This window comes from Ostrea edulis, chromosome 3 (assembly GCF_947568905.1).
Source record: "Ostrea edulis chromosome 3, xbOstEdul1.1, whole genome shotgun sequence".
Classification (NCBI taxonomy): domain Eukaryota; kingdom Metazoa; phylum Mollusca; class Bivalvia; order Ostreida; family Ostreidae; genus Ostrea; species Ostrea edulis.
Window position 1 is genome coordinate 21,054,988 of NC_079166.1, and position 23,423 is coordinate 21,078,410.

Consider the following 23,423-nt stretch of genomic DNA (forward strand, 5'->3'; position numbering starts at 1 on the left):
TTCGTTTGGAAAGGATTTTCAGTAAAGTTCAGTTTTTGATTGTGTGTTTTCTAAGTGCAAATTTATTTATATAGATTAATCGTGAGTCCATCATTTAATTTGACAAAGTTACAGCAAAATAAAAATGGAAAGGAAAGAACTCTATGTACTGATTAAAGGAAAGATTTCCTACAGTGCTATTAGGAACTCATTTTCACAGTTCATTGTATTTAGCAAGATTGGCATGCAGCTGCTTTTCTTAAAGTGTTGTTTTGGATTTTCACTTTCTTTTTTCATTTTCTCATTGAGGTGAAACTTAAAGGTACACATGTGGCCATCCAGGAGTAAAACAGTTGTGATTAGAATCATTAAGATTGTTCTCGTTCTCACATGGCAGATTGATATGATGTTACATCACAGGTGTCGCTTTCAGTAACTTCAGAGAGAAGTGAAACACTGTACAGTGTACAATTTCAGTGCTTGTGTATCACCAACATTATATAGGATCTACTGTATAAGTGGAATTTTTAGCGAGATACAAATTTAGTGATTTTTCCATAGAAATGGATCTATATATTTAGCAAGTGCTAATTTTAGCAACTTTATAATTTCAGAAAAGATAACTAATACCTTCAATACCGAATAAATTGTCAGCGATATTCAATTTCAGCAATCTCATCACTCTCGCTAATAATGCCAAAATTAAATCCTCGCTAAAATTTCGGCTTATACGGTAATACAATATGGTATTGTGCTGTTGGTAGCAATTTATACTAAGCTTGTCATTCCTTTGAAATCAAGTTTGAGGGGATATAGTAACATGAGTGTGGTTTGTTAGTGTGTAGGAGAGTGAGTGCCCGAGTTAGTGTGGATGCATGAGTGGGTATGTGCTCATAAGTGAGTGTTTGTATGCATGAGTTGTGTGTGTGAGTGAGACTGTGTGCACAAGTGATTGTTTGTGAGATTGAGTGTGCGAGTAAAGTGTGTGTGTGTGTGTGTGTTAGTGTTTCAATTGTGAGATTGAGTGTCTGTGTGAGTTATTGATTGTGAGAATGTTTGTGAGTGAGTATGTAACTCCAATATTTATAAGTGAGGCCTGGGGTTGTTTGTGAGAGCGTGTGTGTGAGTGATTGTTTGTGAGAGTGTGTGTTTGTGAGTATGTAACTCCAATATTTATAAGTGAGGCCTGGGGTTGTTTGTGAGAGTGTGAGTATGTAACTCCAGTATTTATAAGTGAGGCCTGAGGTTGCTCTGCTTTTATGGTCTCTTATAATGAGTGTCAACAGAATCAGTCTTTATTCTAGCATGACTCAAATTGAAATTTATTTACTGTTTTAAAAATGATGACGAGTCGAAAGAAAAATACATGCAGTAGAATTTTGATTCTTTGTTCAGAATTACTATCCATGATTAGGAATGATTGTTATGCATGATTAGCACTGATGATATTTTATTGTTATTTTCTGCCGTGAAATAGATCATTGGGATCACACATCACGTATGTTTCAGCTTTACAATATTATTATTTAGTTATACCTATTGTGACCAGTAGACTCACCTTGGTTTCCTTATTTTGGTGTTGAGTGGGCGTTTCTTTACTATGTGGTGTAAACATTAGAACGTGTAGCTCTTCAACATGATTGAGGTCTAAATCTCTGTAGTACGTGCACAATAGACAGATTCGGTAGATTACAGGTAGTTGGACAAGGAGCACATCAATTTTTTTTTTTTTATTTCTGAAAGATAATTTCTTGTACTGAATTATTTTATAAAGTTTGATTTCAGTTTATGTTAATAGATAAATTGATAATGAAATATACCAACCATTCTCACTGCTATATATGCCCCCCCTTCCACACAAACACACACACACCCATACATGTGCAATGAGATGATCATATGTAAAAGTAGAACACCATATTGTCAACTCAAGAAAGCAGATTTGGAGTCCCAAAACTTGTTTGATTATAAATATTTATTGCAGTACATCTATACATGCATGCTTATTACTTGTACATGTATGAAACTTGTGAAAATGTGAAAAATAATTTAAAAAAAAAAACAAAAAACATACAGTATTTTAATTTGAAAAGTGAAAATGGTAACTCTCTCTCTCTCTCTCTCTCTCTCTCTCTCTCTCTCTCTCTCTCTCTCTCTCTCTCTAAGTTGTGAAGTTTCTGGCTGTGATCATTGCTGAAATGTGAGGTGATGTACGGTGGCACTACCCCTTCAGTATCAAATTGTGACCATTTTCTGCATGGACTCACTCTGCATTTTTTTTCTAGTGTGATAATTTAAAACTTGATTTGATTTATTAAAGTATATTTTACATTTTCCTCCATGTGGATTTTCAGAGCATATATTCATTTTACAGTATTTGACAAAGTGTTGTCTGAATTTTATTGTTCATTTTAAAACTTTTTTTAATAAAAGACTAATGAAATGATTCTATTTGATAATGTCACGGCTGTCTTTTACATAATTTAATAAGCTCATACAAATGTACTAAAGTAATAAGTTCAAATTAGATTTTATAAAAGACAATTTATTGTGATATTTATGTATTACTTACAGTGAAAGCAAGAGAAAAATACTGTCATTCATTAAAGGTGAATTTTGATATGATTAGTGTTTATATCCAAAATTATACACACTTTTGGTAGATGTCACTGTGATGTCATTAAGTTCAGAGACCATTCAAGACCAACCAAGTCAGATAAAGACACATCGACGTAAGGGAAGCAAGGGGAGGATCGAGCTTCCGACCCTGAATCCACTGCCGACCTCACTGGCCTACGATATGAGGTAAATACAGAGGAAAACATGCAAGCAGTTTAAGCTCATACCAGGGAAAATTTGTAGTTTATGTGATCTACATGTAAGTAGTTCTTAGATGTGGACATCAGAATAACTTTTAGAGGTGTACATTGTGTTACATCATCACATACCCCCAGCTGATCTCTTCTTTCACTCATGATGTGATGTGTAAGAAGATGAGATCAGCGATGATTGTCTGATGACGATTGTACTGAGGTTAAATTGTTCATACATTTCTGTGTACATTGAGATGAGAATCTTTAAATCTTGTACCTCATTCCTATGAATTCATGTTTAGAATGCACCTTAAAGTGGTATGGCATAGGAATTCTAACATGTAAATGGGAAAATAGAAATTTTGTAATTGACAAAACAATTTTCAGTTGTGAACGTAAGAGGTTAAAACATGAGTTTTCTTAATTTGTGATTGGTTAATTTTAGAAAAGTGCAGCAAATGGTGGAAATGAGAACAGATGTGGGACATGCTCGGGCCTGGGTCAGGCTTGCTCTTGAAAAGAAGATGCTAGCATCCCATCTCAAAGAGCTTCTGTCTGATGCAGAGTTACTCAGGTACTTAATTGAAACATTCCTTAACATATACAGAATTGTTTAGATATTTGAGAGGAACCTACTGTATATAAATACATTCTGCAAATTAATTGGTTCCCATATAAGAACCAGTTTATGACAGGAAATAGCAACAATCATGGTGAGTATGGTAGTTTCTGTAGATCCCTGTTTTATACATTGTATTAAGTCTTATTATGGTGAGTACGGTAGGTCCTGTAGATCCCTGTTTTATACATTGTATTAAGTCTTATTCTGGTTTTAATGTTTGTTTCGATATGATAAAATGGTTAAGGTACCTGTATATCATAGAGGGGGTCAGCAACATTCCAGTTTCCTGAGAGTAAGTCTATTTCTCGAGGTGAAGCTGATCTTAACTGTATATTGTATGTTATTGTACAGGAACTTGTACAAGAGATATGCCTTCCTGCGATGCGAGGATGAGAGAGAACAGTTCTTGTTTCATCTACTCTCCCTGAACGCTGTGGACTATTTCTCATATACCAACTCTTTCCTAAACACAGGTACACAATTAGTTATCAGAGTTACACCTGAACACAGGTACACAATCAGTTATCAGAGTTACACCTGAACACAGGTACACAATCAGTTATCAGAGTTACACCTGAACACAGGTATACAATCTGTTATCAGAGTAAATCTGAACACAGGTGCACAATCAGTTATCAAAGTTACACCTGAACACAGGTACACAATCCGTTATCAGAGTTACACCTGAACACAGGTATACAATCTGTTATCAGAGTTACACCTGAACACAGGTACACAATCTGTTATCAGAGTTACACCTGAACACAGGTACACAATCAGTTGAGTTCAGTTACAGAGTTACATATACCCTTAAACTTACAAGAAAACATCACAAAGTGTCAGGCCATTTGATGTTTGACTGAAGCAAACATTTTCTATAAAAAAAAATTTTGTTTATTTGTTGCAGTTGTACCATACAAAGTGCTAATTTTTCCTAGTCCTAAGTTTGGTTGTTCGACCACTAGTGCTAATCCATGGATCAGCTTTGCTGGTCAGCACGGGGAGACCGGGGTGATTGATATCCCCAAAGGATGCCTGGAATTTAATGTAGAGGTCAGTGGTGCTATTGAAAGTGCAAGGAAAATGTCCGAAAAGATGTGTTTAGTACTAGAATATATTTCTGAAAAGATCAAAGTGATATACAACTGTATTATTCTGTTAACATTAAAGGCTTAATTATATTATGTGTAAATATTAGGCTAAATGATTTGAGTATTATTTTATCATTACAAACTATTCAATGTACAAGTAGATTTTTGTGGTCTTCTTTGTGTGTGACTTTTAATCCTGTAGTTGTGGAGGAAATCGTATAAATAGAAACTTTTATTGACTTGATAGAGATATTGGGGTATTGTAAATTACAGCACAAGAATCTTGGGATACTGACGACACTTCGTATCGGCCATGACAACACCGGTCTCACCCCCGCTGGCTTGTGGAGTACGTTCTCGTCAGGAATGAGTTAACAGGACATCTCTACAAGTACGAACAAATAAACAAATTTCTGTGCTGGTTCCCTAAATGTAAAAAAAAGAAATGATTGAGATGGTGTTATTACATGTACTATACAATACCAGCATATGAAGTTTGTATTTTGAAAGAGTGTAAATGATTCTCTATGTGATATTGCATTTTGATGTCATGTGCCAAATAGTGTCAATGTTGCATGCTGGGAAATGGAATTTCCACTGTATTGATCATAATGATAAAATAATTCTATAAAGGAAGATATGCAGTAAAACATGGTTATAGTGAACCTCCAGGATCATTGAAAAACGAGTCATTGTAACCAAACTTCATTATATCCAATAAGATTTTCTTTATTTTCATCTCATAGAACAATAAGCTTGAATTCATTATAAGCATGTTCATTATAAGGGTGTTTTACTGTACTGTGATTTCAGATTCCCTTGTGGGAGATGGCTAGGTAAAATGGTGGATGATGGCAGCACAGAGAGATTGCTAGTAGCACAGCTACTTCCACAGCACTCAGATACTTACGGTAACAACCCCCTCTATGAAATTCTAATGAATGAATATTTACATCACTACTGATACTCAAACACAACATACACACATGACATGGAAGCAAAAAATGAATTTTAAATGTACATTGTAGATAGCAATTGCAATGTACATTAACTTGTTATGGAACATTTTGTTATGTTGATAGACATTCCACACCGATTTTGATTATGGATTGCTCCGTTTAGCTGATCAAGATATACAGTAGGGTTTACGGTGGGTGTGACAGGTCAACAGGGGATACTTACTCCTCATAGGCACCTGATCCCACCTCTGTTATATCCAGGGATCTGTCTTTGCCCAACTCTTAATTTTGTATTCCTCATATGAGTTATGAGATGGATCACTGTTCGTAATCTTCACTTTTTCTTTCACACAAAATTCTCTTTATTAATTGGATAAGAATATCAAATGATCATTCTTAGGCGACAAGATATATTTTAGCAGGAGACCTAAATTGTATGCATATTTCCTTTCAGATTTAGACTTAGCAGTTGCTTCGTCACCCCCAAATAAAGCGATGTCCCCTAATTCACCTAAAAAGTCACCTGATCCAGGTATTTATGCAGAATTTGTTTGTTTTTGTGTATGGTTATTTTGTAGTGGAATTATTCCAATGCTGTGATTCGCAAAATTCTCCCCTGGAATTGTAATTTCACATACGTGTATAGTTTACCTTAAAGTACATGTAGTTATATTTAAAATATCTGATTTCTTGTTCAGAATATGTCACAAATTCTTTAATCAATTGTTTTTTAGGATCTCTAAGTATTCCAGAAATTCAGGAGAGGCTGGGGCATGCTGTAAACAATCTAGTCAAACATTTCTATAAACCAGAGAAAGAGGTCAGAATACAATTCTATAAACCGGAGAAAGAGGTCAGAATTTATTTCTATAAACCAGAGAAAGCAGTCAGATTTTATTTCTATACAGAGAAAGAGGTCAGAGTTTATTTCTGTAAACCAGAGAGAGGTCAGAGTTTATTTCTGTAAACCAGAGAAAGAGGTCAGAGTTTATTTCTGTAAACCAGAGAAAGAGGTCAGAATTTATTTCTGTAAACCAGAGAAAGAGGTCAGAGTTTATTTCTGTAAACCAGAGAAAGAGGTCAGAATTTATTTCTGTACAGAGAAAGAGGTCAGAGTTTATTTCTATTAACCAGAGAAAGAGGTCAGAGTTTGTTGTTGTTGTTGTCGGTTCCTTTTTATTTCCGTGCAGTATCATGGGTAATGTCCACACTAGTGGGCCCCCTTCCAGGTATCTGGCTGGCTGCACGCATGGCAGATCTCACCTCAGATCTCCATTCTTTCCGGTCTTGAGGGTCAGCAGTAGAGAGCTTCCATTATTTCTATAAACCAGAGAAAGGTCAGAATTTATTTCTGTACTAAAAAAAAGGTCAATTTATTTCTATAAACCAGATAAAGCTGTCAGAATTTATTTCTGTAAACCAAAGAAAGAGGTCAGAGTTTATTTCTATAAAACCAGAGAAAGAGGTCAGAATACATTTCTATAAACCAGATAAAGCTGACAGAATTTATTTCCATACAGAGAAAGGGGTCAGAGTTTATTTCTATTAACCAGAGAAAGAGGTCAGAATTTATTTCTGTAAACCAGAGAAAGAGGTAAGGGCTGTTCCAGAAATGATCAAATGGGGGGGGGGTCGGGCGGCAAATTATATTTTTTTGTGTGGGTGGTCGTATTTTTTCATATTTTATTTGGTCCGTGGTTGGACTGTTAAAAAATATTTATTATGGGTAGTGGGTAGTTTCTATTGTTTTATTTTGTGCCACGTGGGTGTTAAGTTTTCAGAATATTTTTATTGTCGCTCTTGTCGTGTTGGTTACAAAACGTCGAAGGGAAAATTGAAAACGTGCTTTCGAAATGCTGCTTTCGAAATCGGAAGTAACATAGAACTATTCGAGTTGTCGCTCTTTGCAGCACATAACTTTCCATTATGGCACTCTTCAAATTAGCGTTTAGTAGGGTCCCTTTGGACGTGATGGCGGCGAATTCTGTTCTGCAGATTATTACAGTTTACAGTGCATCGATTTTGGGAATATTTTGAAACCAATAGGTATTCCGTTTTCTAATAAAAATAGGCAAACCTTAGTTGATTTATACGAGGGTACCGATGCGTTATATTTATCAGTCGGTGTGATGGTGATATAGAGGCCTCCGGGCGCGGGCTCCATTAGAAGACGAACGATTCGTGGAAAAACATATCCATACCCATTTCATGATAATAGCATCGTTTGGACTCCCAATCTTTCCAACATTCCCGCCATAGATGCCTTTGATTGTTGATGTGACATCGTTTCTTCAGAACTACTGTGATACAATGTCGCACAGGCATTACCGCGTCATTGACTAGAATGTTTGTCCCGAAAACCTCGCGAGATTTGTACCGTTTTCATTTTTAAAAATATTTTTGTGGTGGGTCTGGTTAGTTTTTTTTTTTTAATTAGATGGGTCATTGTAAAATGAGTTTATTAATTTGATGGGTCATGGGGTAATTTTTTATTTTTTTTTATGGGTGCTTGGTATATACAAAAGGTGCCTCCCAACCCCCCCATGTATTTATTTCTGGAATAGCCCTAAGTTTATTTCTGTACAGAGAAAGAGGTCAGAGTTTATTTCTGTAAACCAGAGAAAGCAGTCAGAATTTATTTCTGTAAACCAGAGAAACAGGTCAGGGTTCATTTCTATACAGAGAAAGAGGTCAGAATTTATTTCTATAAACCAGAGAAAGAGATCAGTATTAGAGCCTCAAAAATAATACGGAAAGCTATAAAACATGAGATCTCACAAATTTGCAAGTACTTTGCATGCTAGACAGGATAGCTATCCCAAGATTGTGTTTTAAAGGGGGATAACTCTGAAAGTTCCAAATGCATATATTGTTGTACATGCAGAGTATACAAGGAAAGCTGTCTAATCAGACATACACTGGAAGACAAATTTCAATCGAAATACACAGTGTGTCGAAATAACAGTGTAAAAAACAATAACAATATAAAATTGAGAAAGAAAATAAGGGTTGAAATGCCCAATGAGTGTCAGATTAGACATTTTCAATGTTATATAATTTGTTTGTGATTTTTACATGTAAGATATTTACACACAAACACTATGTGATGGAGTTATTTTTTTGATAGAGAGGGAACCTGACCTACCTTCTGTGTGGAGATCAGGGGCTTGTCCACTGTCTGGAGCTGGTGTTTCAGTATGGCTTCAGATCCTCTCGTCTCTTTAGGAATAAGTTCTTCATCTGGGACTATCTCGGTTTGTATTCAATTTACTGATTGATATAGAAACTGTTTAAAAGAATAAAAAACAAAGCTATGCGAAAATTTAACTTTGATAAGGATGCTTTTGTAGTATATGTTGAAATATCATCTTTCTACAATATTCCATCATTAAAGTCCATTGCATACAACTGAAAAAAAAAGTCCATTTATCACAGTTTAATTAATTTAGAAATCCATTTAATCCAAAAGGCCTTTCAGTATAATTGGTACAACAAAAGTCCATTCCTGACAATTAACAGTTGACATTATAGAAATAGAATGTCTGCCGTTAAATTGATTACAGTGTTGAAGGAATGGATTTCCATTATCAAAACTTTCAGCAGAAATGTTTTAAAAAAGAGTGTTTGTTCCTTACTTGTACATTTCTTGGTGAAATATGCATTCAAGAATTTTTAAAAATTGGTATGATATTATATAAGAATAGTTTTATATGTCACACTCCATTGTTTCATTTTCTGATCTTTGTGTTTTTCAGAGAAGGTGAAGCAGCATTTTGAGGGTGTTCTGACGGGTGAAGTCCGACAGCCTATCTCTGATGGAGCTACGGCTGGTTACTGGATCTACTGTAACTTCCTCAATAAAATCAACAGTGCTACGGAATCTGTAGGAAAGGACGGGAAGTTCCAGATATTTGTCTGTGTCGGTATAAGGTCAGTTTATTTTATGCACATCAGATTGTTTGTCTGTGTGGGTATAAGGTCAGTTTATTTTATGCACATCAGATTGTTTGTCTGTGTGGGTATAAGGTCAGTTTATTTTATGTACATCAGATTGTTTGTCTGTGTGGGTATAAGGTCAGTTTGTCTGTGTAGGTATAAAGTCAGTTATTTTAGGTATGAGGTCAGTTTGTTTGACTCATGTTAAGATATATGTAGTGGTTTTGAAAGAAATTTTTAAATAATGGCAGGAAAAAATTCTCTCGGCCTTTAAAACCAAATAAGAATCACTAACATGACTAAGCTGTGAGTTATCATCAGTGAATGTACAGGTCAAGGTCATTTATCGAGGTAACGTTTGCTTCATATCAGTATGGCCATGCTCAGTGGTTGATCCTCGTCAAGTACGGAACAGGAACAGCTTGGTTACTTGGCTTAAGACATTACTCATGCCACTTGTGTGGATGGAGAAGCCTGCATTTTATTGTGTTAATAGCAAACTTTTCATGAAAGTTGAAAATGAAAGCACAGTGGGAAATTTATACTGTAGTCGGTCTCTACTCAGGGATTGTAACATGTTGTAATGTTGCTGCTTGTGTACGAGTTTTACTTTTATTGGATGGTTTAACCTTTTGTAGGGATCATTTGATTCAGAAGTTACTTCCCTTGGTTGCCAACACGCCAGTGACTGCACAGATGTACGAAGAAAATTCATTTTTGCGGAATTACAGTCATATTAACTACTTAGTCCACATCCTCGGTACCCTCGAGGAATTCCAGGTCACGCTAGAGTCCTCCCTTCTCCGCGGTTTAGACATTTGAGGAAGGGAAATTGCCACATTTTTGTTCACCCACCGATAGTGTTATTTCAAGAAGTTTTTTTTTCTGTCAGGTTTGACTACAGCACTGAAATAGCACCTGTTGTTATAATATGTTACATACAATGTATTTGTTGTTATGGCTCAAACAGAAATAAGCATGACAGATTTTACCATATTCAATAGGGCATGACTGGTTTTTTGGAGTTTTTTAAATTTTTTATTTATTTATTTTTTTTTTTTTTTTAATTTATTATTTTTTTTTTTTTTTGTAAAATACCAGATAACGAAAACATGCAATGCTACTGTCTCATTTTTTTTTTTTATATATACATTTCTTACTTAGTGCAGCATTACTGAAAGATTTGGTCTATAAATTAATATTGTACACCACACAAGGCATATACATATAAGTTCATAAATAGCAGTAGTAATTGTACATTTAAGTTTATAAATAACAGTAGTAATTGTACATATAAGTTTATAAATAACAGTGGAAGTGTATGGTGAGTCTTCAATTTTTTTTCAGTGACTTTAAAGATTTTATGAATTGTGTGTTTTACAAATGCGTGTGATAAAAGTAAAAGGTGCAAGAACAGAAGTAGAGCTACGTTTTCAAGTACATGATTACGTGTAAATTCTGACTCTCCAATTAAACAGAATAAATTGTTTGACAGATCTCATTTCCAATACATTAAGAGTCATATACTTTATATATATATATATAGCCACTATGTTACGTGTATATAGGATACGTGTACAGTTGTATGTAGAAAGTGTCTTTGCATATTTTTTGAAAACTAGTCTCTATTGAATTTGTGTTATTATGATAATCAGACTTGTTTGTTTTTCATTGTTCTTATTAAGATGTGCAATATCTTGTCAGAATTGTCTTGTAATGTTGTACACTTATAAGTTCACACATTGCAGACTTCAGACTTCAATGTTTCTCCTGTAAGGTTTTAAGTTTCCTACAGACACTGGCAGAATTCATTATATATATATGCAATAGGGTATGTCTAACATAAGTTCTTATTTGGATGAGTTTCATTTTCTAAGGTTGCAATATGATTTTTTTTTTCTATCAATACAACAATATTAGATTGATTAACAAATACTCAGATTATTTCGATATATTTATGATCCTGTTGACATGTACTGTATAAATCTTTTTTGGCCGTGCTTGTTACATGTACGTTTATTACCTTGACAATATTCCACCAACAAACCACGCAGTGTTACGTTTTCCTTCCCAGACACACTGTAACGTGTTTCAGAAAACTGTAAGCATGTAGACGCCATCCGTATACAATATTTCACTCTATGATCGTTGCTAAATTGTATGTCTGTATTATATCGGATTAATCAATTTTCGGATTTGATAGGCATGTCACCCTGTCAATATGATGTAGGAAGTGATGTCAGTATTATTCAGGAAGTGATGTCAGTATAATGTAGGAAGTGATGTCAGTATAATGCAGGAAGTGATGTCAGTATAATGCAGGAAGTGATGTCAGTATGATGTAGGAAGTGATGTCAGTATAATGCAGGAAGTGATGTCAGTATAATGTAGGAAGTGATGTCAGTATAGTGTAGGAAATGAGATTCTCTATTGTTTAGAGGTTTAAGAGGTTGTAGTGTTTCTGTTGGTATGAACATATTTTATTGTAATGTTATTGACGGAGGGCTCCCTGGTTCTGTTCTGTGTTGTGGTCGACACAGCTGTGTTTCTGTCGCTGTATAACAAGTGCCAATTCCAGTATTTCCTTAATCTAGGGTGTTAATTTTTTAATCATTAAGTGCACAGTGATATGGAGAGCAGATATGTTTGTTCAAAAGAAATCTGCAGTTTATGTACAACTGTTGTAGTAGTGTGCCATTTCTGAATTCCTAACCTTTATTTACATTTTCCAGACTTTTGAAAATTTTTGGAGTCATGATTGTATTTATTTTGTTAATCACATTGTTGTATGCAATTAGTTAACACTTTTATTTTGAGGCGTTTATATTATGTCTAAATGTTTTTACTGATTTTGTAAAATTTCTGTAGATTCCTTATTTTACACGAGTATTCTTAAATATGGCGATTTGACTCCTATATATCAAATCGCATGAACATGAGTTAATGTGTCGTCTGTTAATCAAGAGTTCTTACGTGAATTTTAGCAACAGAAAATGAAAAGTAATTTTATTTCACGAGTGATACCTCTCGTGAAATTACGTGATGACAAATTCCTCGTGTATATTTAGGAATCTACAGTATTCTGTATAATGACAGCACTTACAAAAGATATGAATTATTTGATTTTCAGTCATTAGTGTGTAATGTAAGCCTGTCATGCCTGACTGTGGTTAAACTTTTTGGATAAGGTTTATTTTCAAGGAGCTGTCCTCTCTGAATCAAATGTTTGTTATTGGGTACTGTACGTTCCTCCTGTTTAACACAAGGACTTATTTCTTGAAATTGTCATTGAACCTCAGTTGTTGAGTAGATTTTATGTAAAATCGCAAGACCTCTACTCAGAGGAACTGACTTCAACACAAATTAGTTATGAATTATGAATAGATTAAAATGAAACTTTTAATTCTGTTAGAGAGGGCTCTCACAAATTAATGTAAATGTTGATTACTTGGGTATAACGAGTACACACGATCAACATTTTTCTAAGTTAGTTTCTGTGAGATACTGGTACAGTATACGTACACTTTTATGTCAGTTTAATTACATGCATGATTATTCTGTTAGGGATGTGTACTAACTGCCATGCTTCTACTGCAGTTTTAAAATTTTCTAAATTAAAGGACAGAAGTTTTGAAGCAAAAAATGTCCACCCTCCACAAATAGTAAGCACTCTTATTTTGGACATTGAAAGTAAGGATCTATTTTGTAGCTTACATTTGTAGATGACTTTCTTAACCACTCATAAAGATTAAGTTTTAAGTATCATTATCTCATTGTAATTCATTGAGACATGACCCCAGTTCTGTATACATTTTTTTTTTATATTTGTGCACTGCTTGTAAAGTCTTGTGTTCACAAATTGTAGATTTGACGAAGTTGTTTTAAAGTTACCTATTCTACTTAATACATAACGTGAACTATTACCTCAATAGCTTGAATTATTGAAGCTTTGTTCACCAATGAAGAAAGACTTTTGTTTAATTTTTGTTGCGATTTGGATGTTATGACGCATAATATGACCAGAAGACTGGCTCTGTTTGATGCAATACCATCCTCAGTTTTTTTTTATGGGGGGATGTGATTTTTGGGAAGATTAACAATCAAAAGAAATTTGCCCTCCATGTTGTGTGTAATATGGAACAACAAAATATAACATAACAATATATCTACGCTTTACAAATTGTAATGACAGCCATTTCTTCATGAATGTGGGTTTTTTTTTAACCTAAGCAGAGAAGTTCCAGGTTATGCAGGTGCGACAGTGCGTGACGATACGTAAATTACCTGTAATATATATTGTACGATATACATGTCCATCCATTACCTGTTCAGTGTAATAGTTTAGTCTTACGGATGAAGTCGTATAACGCACCACTCCAGTAATACTTTGTTATCCTAGTATTGTATATTAGCAATACCAAGTCCTGTCATTTGTAACTATTATAAATCAGTTGAATTGTTAGACGTTCCCTTTAGATCTTGTTTTTGAGAAATAAACATTGAAATAGGAAAATATTTGCTAGTTCTTGTTCATTTAATTTTTATTTCCTGTTTTTGTTTCTTTTATTTAAGCATCCGTAATCGGAGATTCGTGGACATAAAGTCTGTCTGCAGAAACTTTACCACGGCAAGCATGATCACTTGTGGACATAGGACTTTCATACTTCAAAGGGGGGGGGGGGGGGCGCAGCTGGCTCCTAAAATTTTCAAAATGGTAAATCGTAGTCTCTTGTTTAGAAAAATGTAATCGATAAAAGAAGCAATAATTTCTTCCACTCTCGGAAAAATAAATGACATATGTAGGTCAAATTTAGACCCCTATTTTTCTCTCCACAAAGCGCGAAGTGATAATGGGTAGCCTAATTATTCTCAAAGAGGATATGTTTATGATGGTAATCGGTGCAAGTACATGTACCTGGTATGGTTCCGGAGTGAAAAAAAACAAAGTGGACCAAATCATGAAACCACAGGCACCTGAAGTATGCCCCCCCCCCTTGTGCACATTGTTTTTATTTCATTTGCGATAATTTCTCCGAAATCTCATCCCAATTTCGATTTATGTAATCGTTACACCTTTTTGTAAGCTTTAGAGATTGGCCTCCTAACGGTATGATAAAATACATCATAGGTGGAAGGCCAATCTCTAAAGCTTACAAAATGCATGAAACGATTACATAAATCGAAATTGGGATGGGATGAGACAGGTAACCCACTAATTTCAGAGAAATTGTCGCTGCGAAAAAAAAAATCAGAAGGGGGGGTAGTGTCCATACGTCTGGTGACTTTGATGAAACAAAAAATTAGCAGCCTAGAAAGTCTGTAGCAGAAGGGTATAAGAGTTCAGGTTTTCCCCCTGATAATTCTACCATGAAAGGTCCGTGCAAAGTATAGAAATATAGGACTGGCACGTGGTCCTGTGTGTGTGGAACAAATTAATTCAATATGTATTTGTAATATTTGACCAAAAACAAAAAAATTATTTTTTAAAAAAAAATCGATAAGGAGAAGGTGGGAGATTATCAGTACATTGATGGTAGGCGTTAATTAATGCCAATTAAATACAGAGTAAGGTCTGTACTCTAGGGGATAAAGATTATCGAACGTGCGACAGTGGAAAAAAAACTTTGCTAACCGGTTCCGACCTACATTTTTAAAGTACATTGTAAATGCTGACAATGATTAAAAAAGGGAAGCACAGAATAAAATCGGACGTTAAGGAATAGGGCAGGTGCATGCCCCCTCCACTTTTTCTTTTGCTACGACCAACATTTTTTGTAATGGAACTAAAATCTATTAGTAATGGTTGTGTCATCCTATCTTAACAGTAGTAGTAAGAAGAATGTAAACTTGAAAGTTCTGATATTATAGTAAAAGGACTCCACCTACCCCCGACACACACACACACACACACACAACGATGGTACTTTTGGATAACGATGGTATTTTTTAATAAGATACTTTTGAATAACGATACATTTGAATATCGATGATACATGTACATGCATTAAAAGCTGGTATGTTTCTTTATCTGGGCAGTGTCTTTCAACCAATGCAATCAGTCATTGCGTTAAAAGAATTTTAATATTTCAATCCGACTGAAATCTGGAAATGCATCCGACCCCCGCACCTTTGAGATGGGATGGTAAGGTCGCGAATTTTAAACATTACTTTACGTTAAATAAACTAAATACTTTAAAGATCGATACAGAACCTTAAACCTATAAACTTGTTTTGTTTTTAATCCCATCACGGTAGTTGACGGTCATATCCGAACATTACATTAAAACAAAGGAACACAGATTAAGACTATTTCTCATACCAACCAAGGCCGTATAAGAGGTTATCATTATTGTGAGAAGTGTACTTCAGATGAGATAATTGTGTAAGTATGTATTCTGTACAAATACTATCCATCAATTCAAAGACCGCAATAAGTGTTATTTATATGTGTTATAAAGTTTATGAAAGGTAGAGGACAATGGGTTACAATGGAGACAGACAGTGAAAGTTGGAACAGCACTTATTTAGATTGTCTTGGTGGTGTCTGTTAAACCATGCAGGCCGTGTAACTTGCAGAAATGTACGGCAAACCGAATGCAGAGCGTTATTAGACCCTTTGTGCCCCAATTTGACGTAAAGATTTACATTGCAATTTTTGAAATTTTTAATCAAGTAAACTTTTCATGAAGAACAATTGATTAATGTGTCATTTTTCAAACTGATATGTGAACAGCTTCCTATATTGCGTAGTTTCAAATTTGCAAAGCATTATCTCAGTATACATGTAACTTTCAAGACAAGTCAGAAATTGTATATAGCGAAGAATTAAGTTTCTTTAATAAACCTCGGAGGGTTGGATTTTGGTGGGCATTTTTTTTAAAATTTGTCAAGGATCATTTAGGAAAATCATCGAAAATCTTCTTTTCCTCAAGAATGACAAAATAAAGCCACTGTGATATTATATAAATATTTGATATCTATATTAATGATAATGAGTTTTTATCATGTTGTAATGACGGTCATTTTCTCTTGAATGCAATGCGGATGTAAACAATGTGCGTATATAGTAAAAAGAAATTTGGATACGGTCGGAAATTTTGACAGCAATAATAGTAGAATGTAAGTAAAAAATAAAAAAGATTAAATTTTTAAAAATGCATTCTGCCACGGTTATTACAAAGATCAAAGAAATGCCGCAGTCATTCCTATGATCTTTGCAATAACCGTGGTAGAATTCAAAACAACATTTCTCGACCTCGGATGTTATCTTGCGACATATACGTGAAAACACGATCATTATTTCTAATTGAATAGGTAGTATATTTTTCATGACGCGCCAACACACTTCACAAAGTACGCCGGTGTGAAACGTCACGGGTCATGCCCTCGGGTATTTTCAAGAATGAAATTTATTTACTGAGTATCCTCATTTAGTGTAGGATCAAAGCTCACACCATGCGTGTTCACTCGGATGGGGCCACAATTAGGAGTTCAACGTGTTTAAGGAGGTACTCTACATCGTCATAATGGCTGACTTCCTTTAAAAACATAGAAGAAAAAATCAATATCAGCAATATTTGACTTTTCCTTTTCTATTTAAGGTAACTCCATACTCGCAGTTTTATCTGATACAAGTTTAAAAAGTGTATTTATTTCCATTTATTAGAGTAAAAACTAACAAATAATCAAATAAAATATATAGGTCATCACACTTTTAAAATGCGAGACATACATATACAGAATCCTAACAATTTCATGAAACTGTTTCTTCACAAAAATATACAAAAAGTATCTAAAGATAAAGAAAATCTATCGCATAATAGACTTGATAAAGATATCAATAAAACAGAGTTATTGCCCTTAGATTTTATATTTTAAAGCATATCTTAGATTATTCATCTGTAAGTTAGACTTTTTAAATAGTAAAATTTATATTTTTAACAAGATTTTTTACAATAACTATCGGAATAGACTCCAACAAAATTTATATTCCTATCATGCCTAAATCTAAAAAAAAATATAAAAAAAAATCATCGATTCTGCAAACTCTGATGACATCATAGGAGGGTGGAATTACTTTAAATACCTAGCCGAGTATCTCAGTAGGTTTGCATTCCGACTGCTGCACTGTAGGTCGCAGGTTCGAGTCCAGCAGGGATTTTAATTTTTTTTTTTCAGATTTGTTTTCTACTAAAACTGTATTTTTTGACAAAATAAAGTACATGTATACTTGAAAAAATTCGACTTCAAAATATTGTTGTACATATCGTCCACGTTTCGCCTACATCAAATTTCCCTGGTGTAGCATACCTCCTGAAACAATATTCATGAATTAGGGATATTTTAAATATTACTTAAGATTGAGAAACATATTCTCAATGCTCTAGAGTATTTATCATATATACAACTTTCATTTTTTTTTTTTTATTCCCTTAAATACCTTTTTCACTTCAGTTTTGTTTTCTTGTTTTCTCATTTTTCAAATACTCACTATAGAGCAAAACTGTATATATAACCGATATGATATCACATGTATTTGTACTACACACAAAGAAGTTAAGAAAATATCTTTAAAATTTTTATTGAAAAATACAATGAGGAAACTTCATTGAAAATATGCCGTATCAATAAGCGTACAGTTTGTAAATCCTGTTCAGGAAAATTCTTATGTAATGCAGATTTCAATTTATTCACACCGTTACTCTCAGGGTGTTAGAATTTCTACATTAGAAATATTAAACAAAGATGTTTTCAGGAATCACCGCGTGCATGATTCAGTGTGTCAATATGATATACAAGTATCAACAAAGAGAAAACAGGAAGCCCATGGGCCACACCAATTACTTAAGCAGTTGTATTTTTAAACTAATTTGAATTAATCATTAGAACGAGAGAGCGTCGGGGAGAGGGAAAGAGAGAATTTCTTTAGAAGTCTTCTCAAGAACCACAACAGTACAATATATCAAATCCATATCGTCTTAATGTATAGTGTAGATCCAAATCTTTTCATACAAGAACGTTATACAAAGGGATATCAATGAGAATGCTCATAATTCGGAAGTAATGTTTTACATGAAAAAATACAACAACTCAGGTGATTGATATGGCCTACGGGTCCCCTGCTTTCCCTTTGAGTTACACAAAACATATAATGGTAAGTTGTAAAAAACGGGAAAAAATGATTACTTTTCTACCGCTAACGACCGTTTTTTTCTTTTTCTTTATAGAAATGGGGTGCACAAACAGTACCGAGAAACGACCGAAAGATAAGAGGAGAAAATCCAATGCTCCCGAAGACTACCCTGACCACTTGTCCCCGCCAGAAATAAAAATCACAGAGACCGACTCGGATAGACGCTCAATTGCATCTTCGAACTCTCAAAAGGGAGAGAATAAATACAGAAAGAATTCACACGAAGAAAAAGATGATATTGTTGATGCGCAAGAAAGCGAGGACTTACCGATCGTATGCGTAAAGAGACCAGAGCCTGAACTGATAGCATGTGACTTTAACCCAACTGTGGAGGAGGTAAAAACGGCAGACGATCAGGCACATGAAACTGAGGCCAAAACCTCAGACGATAATCCACCAGAGACAGAAAAATCTTCACCAGAGGAGGCGCCAGAAAGTGATCATGAAGAAAACCAAACTATAGAGGCTCCGGAATAGGAAGGATCTAACAGTGTTCAAAAATATGGGTCGGATTGTTATAACAAGATATACATGTTTTAATTAAAGTGTAGCTTTATGAGAATTGTCTTGATTGCCTTGTATGCCAAGAAAGTGGTTGGGCCTTTCACATCATAATTTCCATGTGTACCATTCCTTTAGAATTGATCTATGAAGATCATAGCAACTACTACAATATACAATTGTCACAAACACTTCATTTCTGAGGAATTTGACAACGCAATTTTGAAATGATTTTGATGCATTCAAATATATAGTCTTTTAACGCACCAAACAATGTCTATCATCTACAATTGCAAGTTGTATTGCGAATATACTAGTACTTTATGAAGACGTTTATAAAAAGGTGAATATAAAGAACAGTGATCAATCTTATAAATCATATAAAGAATGCTATTTTTAAGTTAAGGGTAGGACAAACACGGACCCCCAGACACAACAGAGGTGGGAGCAGGTGCTCTAATCTATCTCAATACCAAATTTGTCGGAGTTTGTAATTGTGATTCGTCACATCCGTTTACGAATGTAATGAATTTACAGTATACATTTGAGGATAGCATATGATCTATTGAGATGCTGTACAATTTGCACAAGCGTGGAAGTGATGTTTACAGAATTTGGACAACACTAGAAATTGATTTAACGATAGCCAACATCTTTGCAACAGTCGATTTTCATAGGTTTCCATTCCAACACCATCAATAGCTTACTGTTTAAAAAGCAAACTCTTAACATCGTTAATTACAGGGAGCCAGGTATTTATTCAGCCAACAGTTCATATAAATTTAGCAGATTTCAGTTGCCAGTAAATGTTCTCAGAAAAGTCGTATGCAGCCTCATATATATTGGGGTTTTCATCTATATAAGGCGGGACAGATTTCATTATCAAGTATGAAGGGGATCTTGTTATCATTTGTATCTTGAGATATTCGGTTCAATGGATGTTCCATCTAAATAGTACAGCTTAATAATTATCAACAATCAGTAACTTGTCCATCAGTATCTTGGTATAGTTTTCCAAACCCAGTCTCAAGATACTGTAGTAGCATATGATGATATAAAAGTCAGTTCGTTTCAAATGAAACGGCATTTTTTTTTTTAATTTTAAGATCTATTTTGAGTAACTTCCCCCCCTCAAAATATGTCTTTTGAATAAATCTATGATTTGGAGATCGGAGAGAGTTGAACCCCTTTAGTGTGGAAAAATGTTAACAGGGAAAGGCTGCGTTGGTTCATGCTGCAGGATCAAGTACATAGTGGATTCACCCTGTAGCAACCGTTAATGATATAAAATCCACTAATGAGAAATTCTGCATTAACGAATGCATAACCATTGATGATAAATCGTTCGCTAATGAAAATCATTACATGTAATTAATCCACTAATGCAATTTCTTTTTTTTCATCATTAGTGGGTGAAACTGCAAATTTTCCAATTTCAGTTTTTATCATCAATGGAGGAATTGTCCTTCCTCTAACTACTGTCATATTTTTTGCGAATTTTCAGAATTCACACGTTTATCGCGATTCAGTACTTTCAGTACTTTGATTAACTGTATTGTTCGAGGACCAGAAGAGCCTTTGAGATGGACATCTCGGTCATTTTGTCTGACGTCTTGTATTCTTTGAATAGTTCTGTTTAATTTAGTGAGCTGTTATGATTCCGGTGACAAACACACAGAACAAAGACAAAATACGCTTGATTTCTGCTTTTTGATTTCTGCTTTTTTTGTGGGGATATTTTAACCCAATCTGCAAGTTTTATTAGGCCTACATGTCGCGTAAGAGCGCGGTCTGTTCTGAAATGGGTTTTCAAATTGTACATGCGTTTCTGCGAATTTATGTTTTCGTTTCTGTGGGATTGATGTGAACGTATTTTTAAGAATTATATTTCCAAAATTAATATAATTACTTACTTAATTGGGCATTAGAGTTATTGTTATATTATGCATTTGTTGAGGAAGCAATTTCCCAGGCAGAAAACAAGCCCAAGGACATGTGGGACAAACTTAGGCAATTCTTACCATCTAAGAAGACGAATACAAACTGTACATTTCTTAAGGACAATAACGTGATTTTTAAAGATACAAAGGATATTGCCGAATGTTTTAATAATTACTTTTGTAACATTGGTCATGAGCTAGGAAAACATTTTGATGACACTTTACCTACAGTTGAAGAACAAATACCTAAAAATTCTTATACAATACCAGGTATAACTGCAGAATGTATTGAAAATGAGATAAAATGTATGTCTGCATCAAAGGCAACAGGTTTGGATGGTATCTCTATCAAACTTTCATCAAACAGTGTATGTGATATTCTTGCATATACTTTCAAATATTCTATATCTTCATGTACTTGTGCAGATGACTGGGAAAAGGCACGAGTTATACCACTTTTTAAATCAGGGGATGAATGTCTAGTTAATAATTATCGGCCTGTATCCATTTTACCCTGTGTTAGCAAAATTTTAGAAAGGCATGTTTTTAATTCATTTTATGAGTATTTGTCAGTAAATTCTCTAATTACAGATTGTCAGTCTGGTTTTAGGCCAAAACACTCATGTGAAAGTACTCTTATTTCTCTAGTAGATAGATGGCTTAAAAATATTGATCAAGGTAAACTTACTGGTGTACTTTTTATAGACTTACGGAAAGCATTTGACACTGTCAATCACAAAGTTTTATTACACAAACTTAAGTCATTTGGCATATGCAATGATACTTTTGAATGGTTTAAATCATATCTAACAAATCGTACACAGAGAGTTATTTGGAAAGGCAATTTATCGGATGAAAAAAATGTAACCATTGGAGTTCCGCAAGGCTCTATTTTAGGCCCATTGTTTTTTATCCTGTATATTAATGACTATCCACAAGCACTAAAACATTCTCATGTAAATATGTATGCAGATGATACTTCAGAAGATGTAACAGATAAGTCAGTGGAAAATATTGAGTCAAAGATGTGTGAAGATCGATCTTCAGCGCAGTGTAATATGGATTAAGGAAAATAAATTAAGCTTAAACCTGTCTAAAACTCAATGTATGCTTATTGGATCGGCACAAAAATTATCAAAGTATCGAAAATTAAATTTAGTGATAAATAACCATGTCATAGAATGTGTTCAGGAGTTAAAATTACTTGGTATTATTATTGATGAAACTTTGTCCCGGAAAAGTCATATAGAATCACTTATGAACAGGATTTCCAAGAGAATTGGCATTTTAAGAAGAATGAAGATATTTTATGTCAAACGATGCGCTGCTGAAGATTTTTAATACTATGATTTTTCCACATTTTGCATATTGTTGTACTATATGGAGCAATCCAAGAAATGCTGAAAATGTGAATAAGCTTTTTATATTGCAAAAACGAGCTGCAAGAGTACTAGTAATTCTTAACATCGGGAATTTTGAAACACCATCTAATGTCATGTTTACAGAACTTAACTGGTTGCCTCTATCAGATTACTTTGTCTATAGAAAAGTCATTTTAGTATATAAAGTTTTACATGGTTCAATGTCAGATTATTTAAATGTTTTTAAATATGTATCAGAAGTCAGTCAGAGGCAAACTAGAAATTCTTATTCAAATATTTTGTATATACCCAGGGCAAAAACAGAATATTATAAAAGATCTTTCAGCATTTCAGGGAGCACAGTGTGGAATGCCTTGAGTCAAAATATAAGAAACTCAACAAGTGTTGCGTGTTTTAAGAGAAATTTTCTTAGAGATTATAACCATACTTTTTAAGCTTCATTTTGTTCCTATTTATCTTACATTCATAATTATTTCTTAAGTTTATATGTATTCTACTGCTTTTAATCTGTGTTTATTTTACTAATATCTGTCTGTATATATGTTATATGCAGGACCATATTGAAAACTAGCGTTATCGCTAAATATGTAATCCTGGATAAATAAAGGCTTTATTATTATATTAGCCTTCGAATTGTATAATCTCTAGAAATAAATCAAGTTTATTAACTTAATAATGTAATAAATGTTAGGATTCGTTAAAATTTGTACTGCGTTTGTTTCTGATTCAGTTTATTTCATTTATTACTTTATATCTATTCATACATTCATTAAATACAAAAAGGTGTGCAATGTTTTGTGCATTTTTAAGACTATTTACTAGTAATATGAAGTGAAAAGTGGTTTTGCGTCCAGACAAGTGAAAACGAGAGAGAGAGAGAGAGAGAGAGAGAGAGAGAGAGAGAGAGAGAGAGAGAGAGAATCACAATTGACTTACAATGAAATGTAACAGTAAACAAATTAAAAAAGAAAAGAAAAGAGAATTTCACTGAATACGGTATGCCGAAA

At 34.1% G+C, this 23,423-nt stretch overlaps 2 protein-coding genes across 3 annotated transcripts in view; both read left to right on the top strand.

The window, feature by feature from the left end:
* LOC125675226 (DENN domain-containing protein 5B-like) overlaps positions 1 to 13,915 on the top strand; it is a 106,635-nt gene extending 92,720 nt beyond the window's left edge. The window contains 12 exon segments of the mRNA XM_056157738.1: positions 2,643 to 2,784; positions 3,238 to 3,366; positions 3,766 to 3,887; positions 4,322 to 4,467; positions 4,779 to 4,833; positions 4,836 to 4,896; positions 5,319 to 5,416; positions 5,919 to 5,996; positions 6,199 to 6,284; positions 8,592 to 8,718; positions 9,220 to 9,394; positions 10,039 to 13,915. Of these exon segments, the coding sequence (XP_056013713.1) occupies positions 2,643 to 2,784; positions 3,238 to 3,366; positions 3,766 to 3,887; positions 4,322 to 4,467; positions 4,779 to 4,833; positions 4,836 to 4,896; positions 5,319 to 5,416; positions 5,919 to 5,996; positions 6,199 to 6,284; positions 8,592 to 8,718; positions 9,220 to 9,394; positions 10,039 to 10,222 (1,403 nt within the window). The 3' untranslated portion in view covers positions 10,223 to 13,915.
* A 1,749-nt stretch (positions 13,916 to 15,664) lies between these two features.
* Positions 15,665 to 19,155, top strand: LOC130052553 (uncharacterized). Of its 2 annotated transcripts, XM_056157743.1 has the most exons (3): positions 15,746 to 15,782; positions 15,873 to 16,033; positions 18,628 to 19,155. In XM_056157743.1, the coding sequence occupies exon 3, from the start codon at positions 18,630 to 18,632 to the stop codon at positions 19,068 to 19,070; it is 441 nt and encodes a 146-aa protein (XP_056013718.1). In that variant the 5' UTR covers positions 15,746 to 15,782; positions 15,873 to 16,033; positions 18,628 to 18,629; the 3' UTR covers positions 19,071 to 19,155. The 2 variants fall into 2 exon arrangements, with proteins under 2 accessions (XP_056013717.1, XP_056013718.1); XM_056157742.1 differs by lacking the exon at positions 15,873 to 16,033 and having other exon boundaries at positions 15,665 to 15,782.
* The last annotated feature ends 4,268 nt before the right edge of the window (positions 19,156 to 23,423 follow it).

Coding starts and splice junctions, on each gene's coding strand:
- LOC130052553 (XM_056157742.1), top strand. CDS start 18,630: ATGGGGTGCACAAACAGTACCGAGAAACGACCGAAAGATAAGAGGAGA.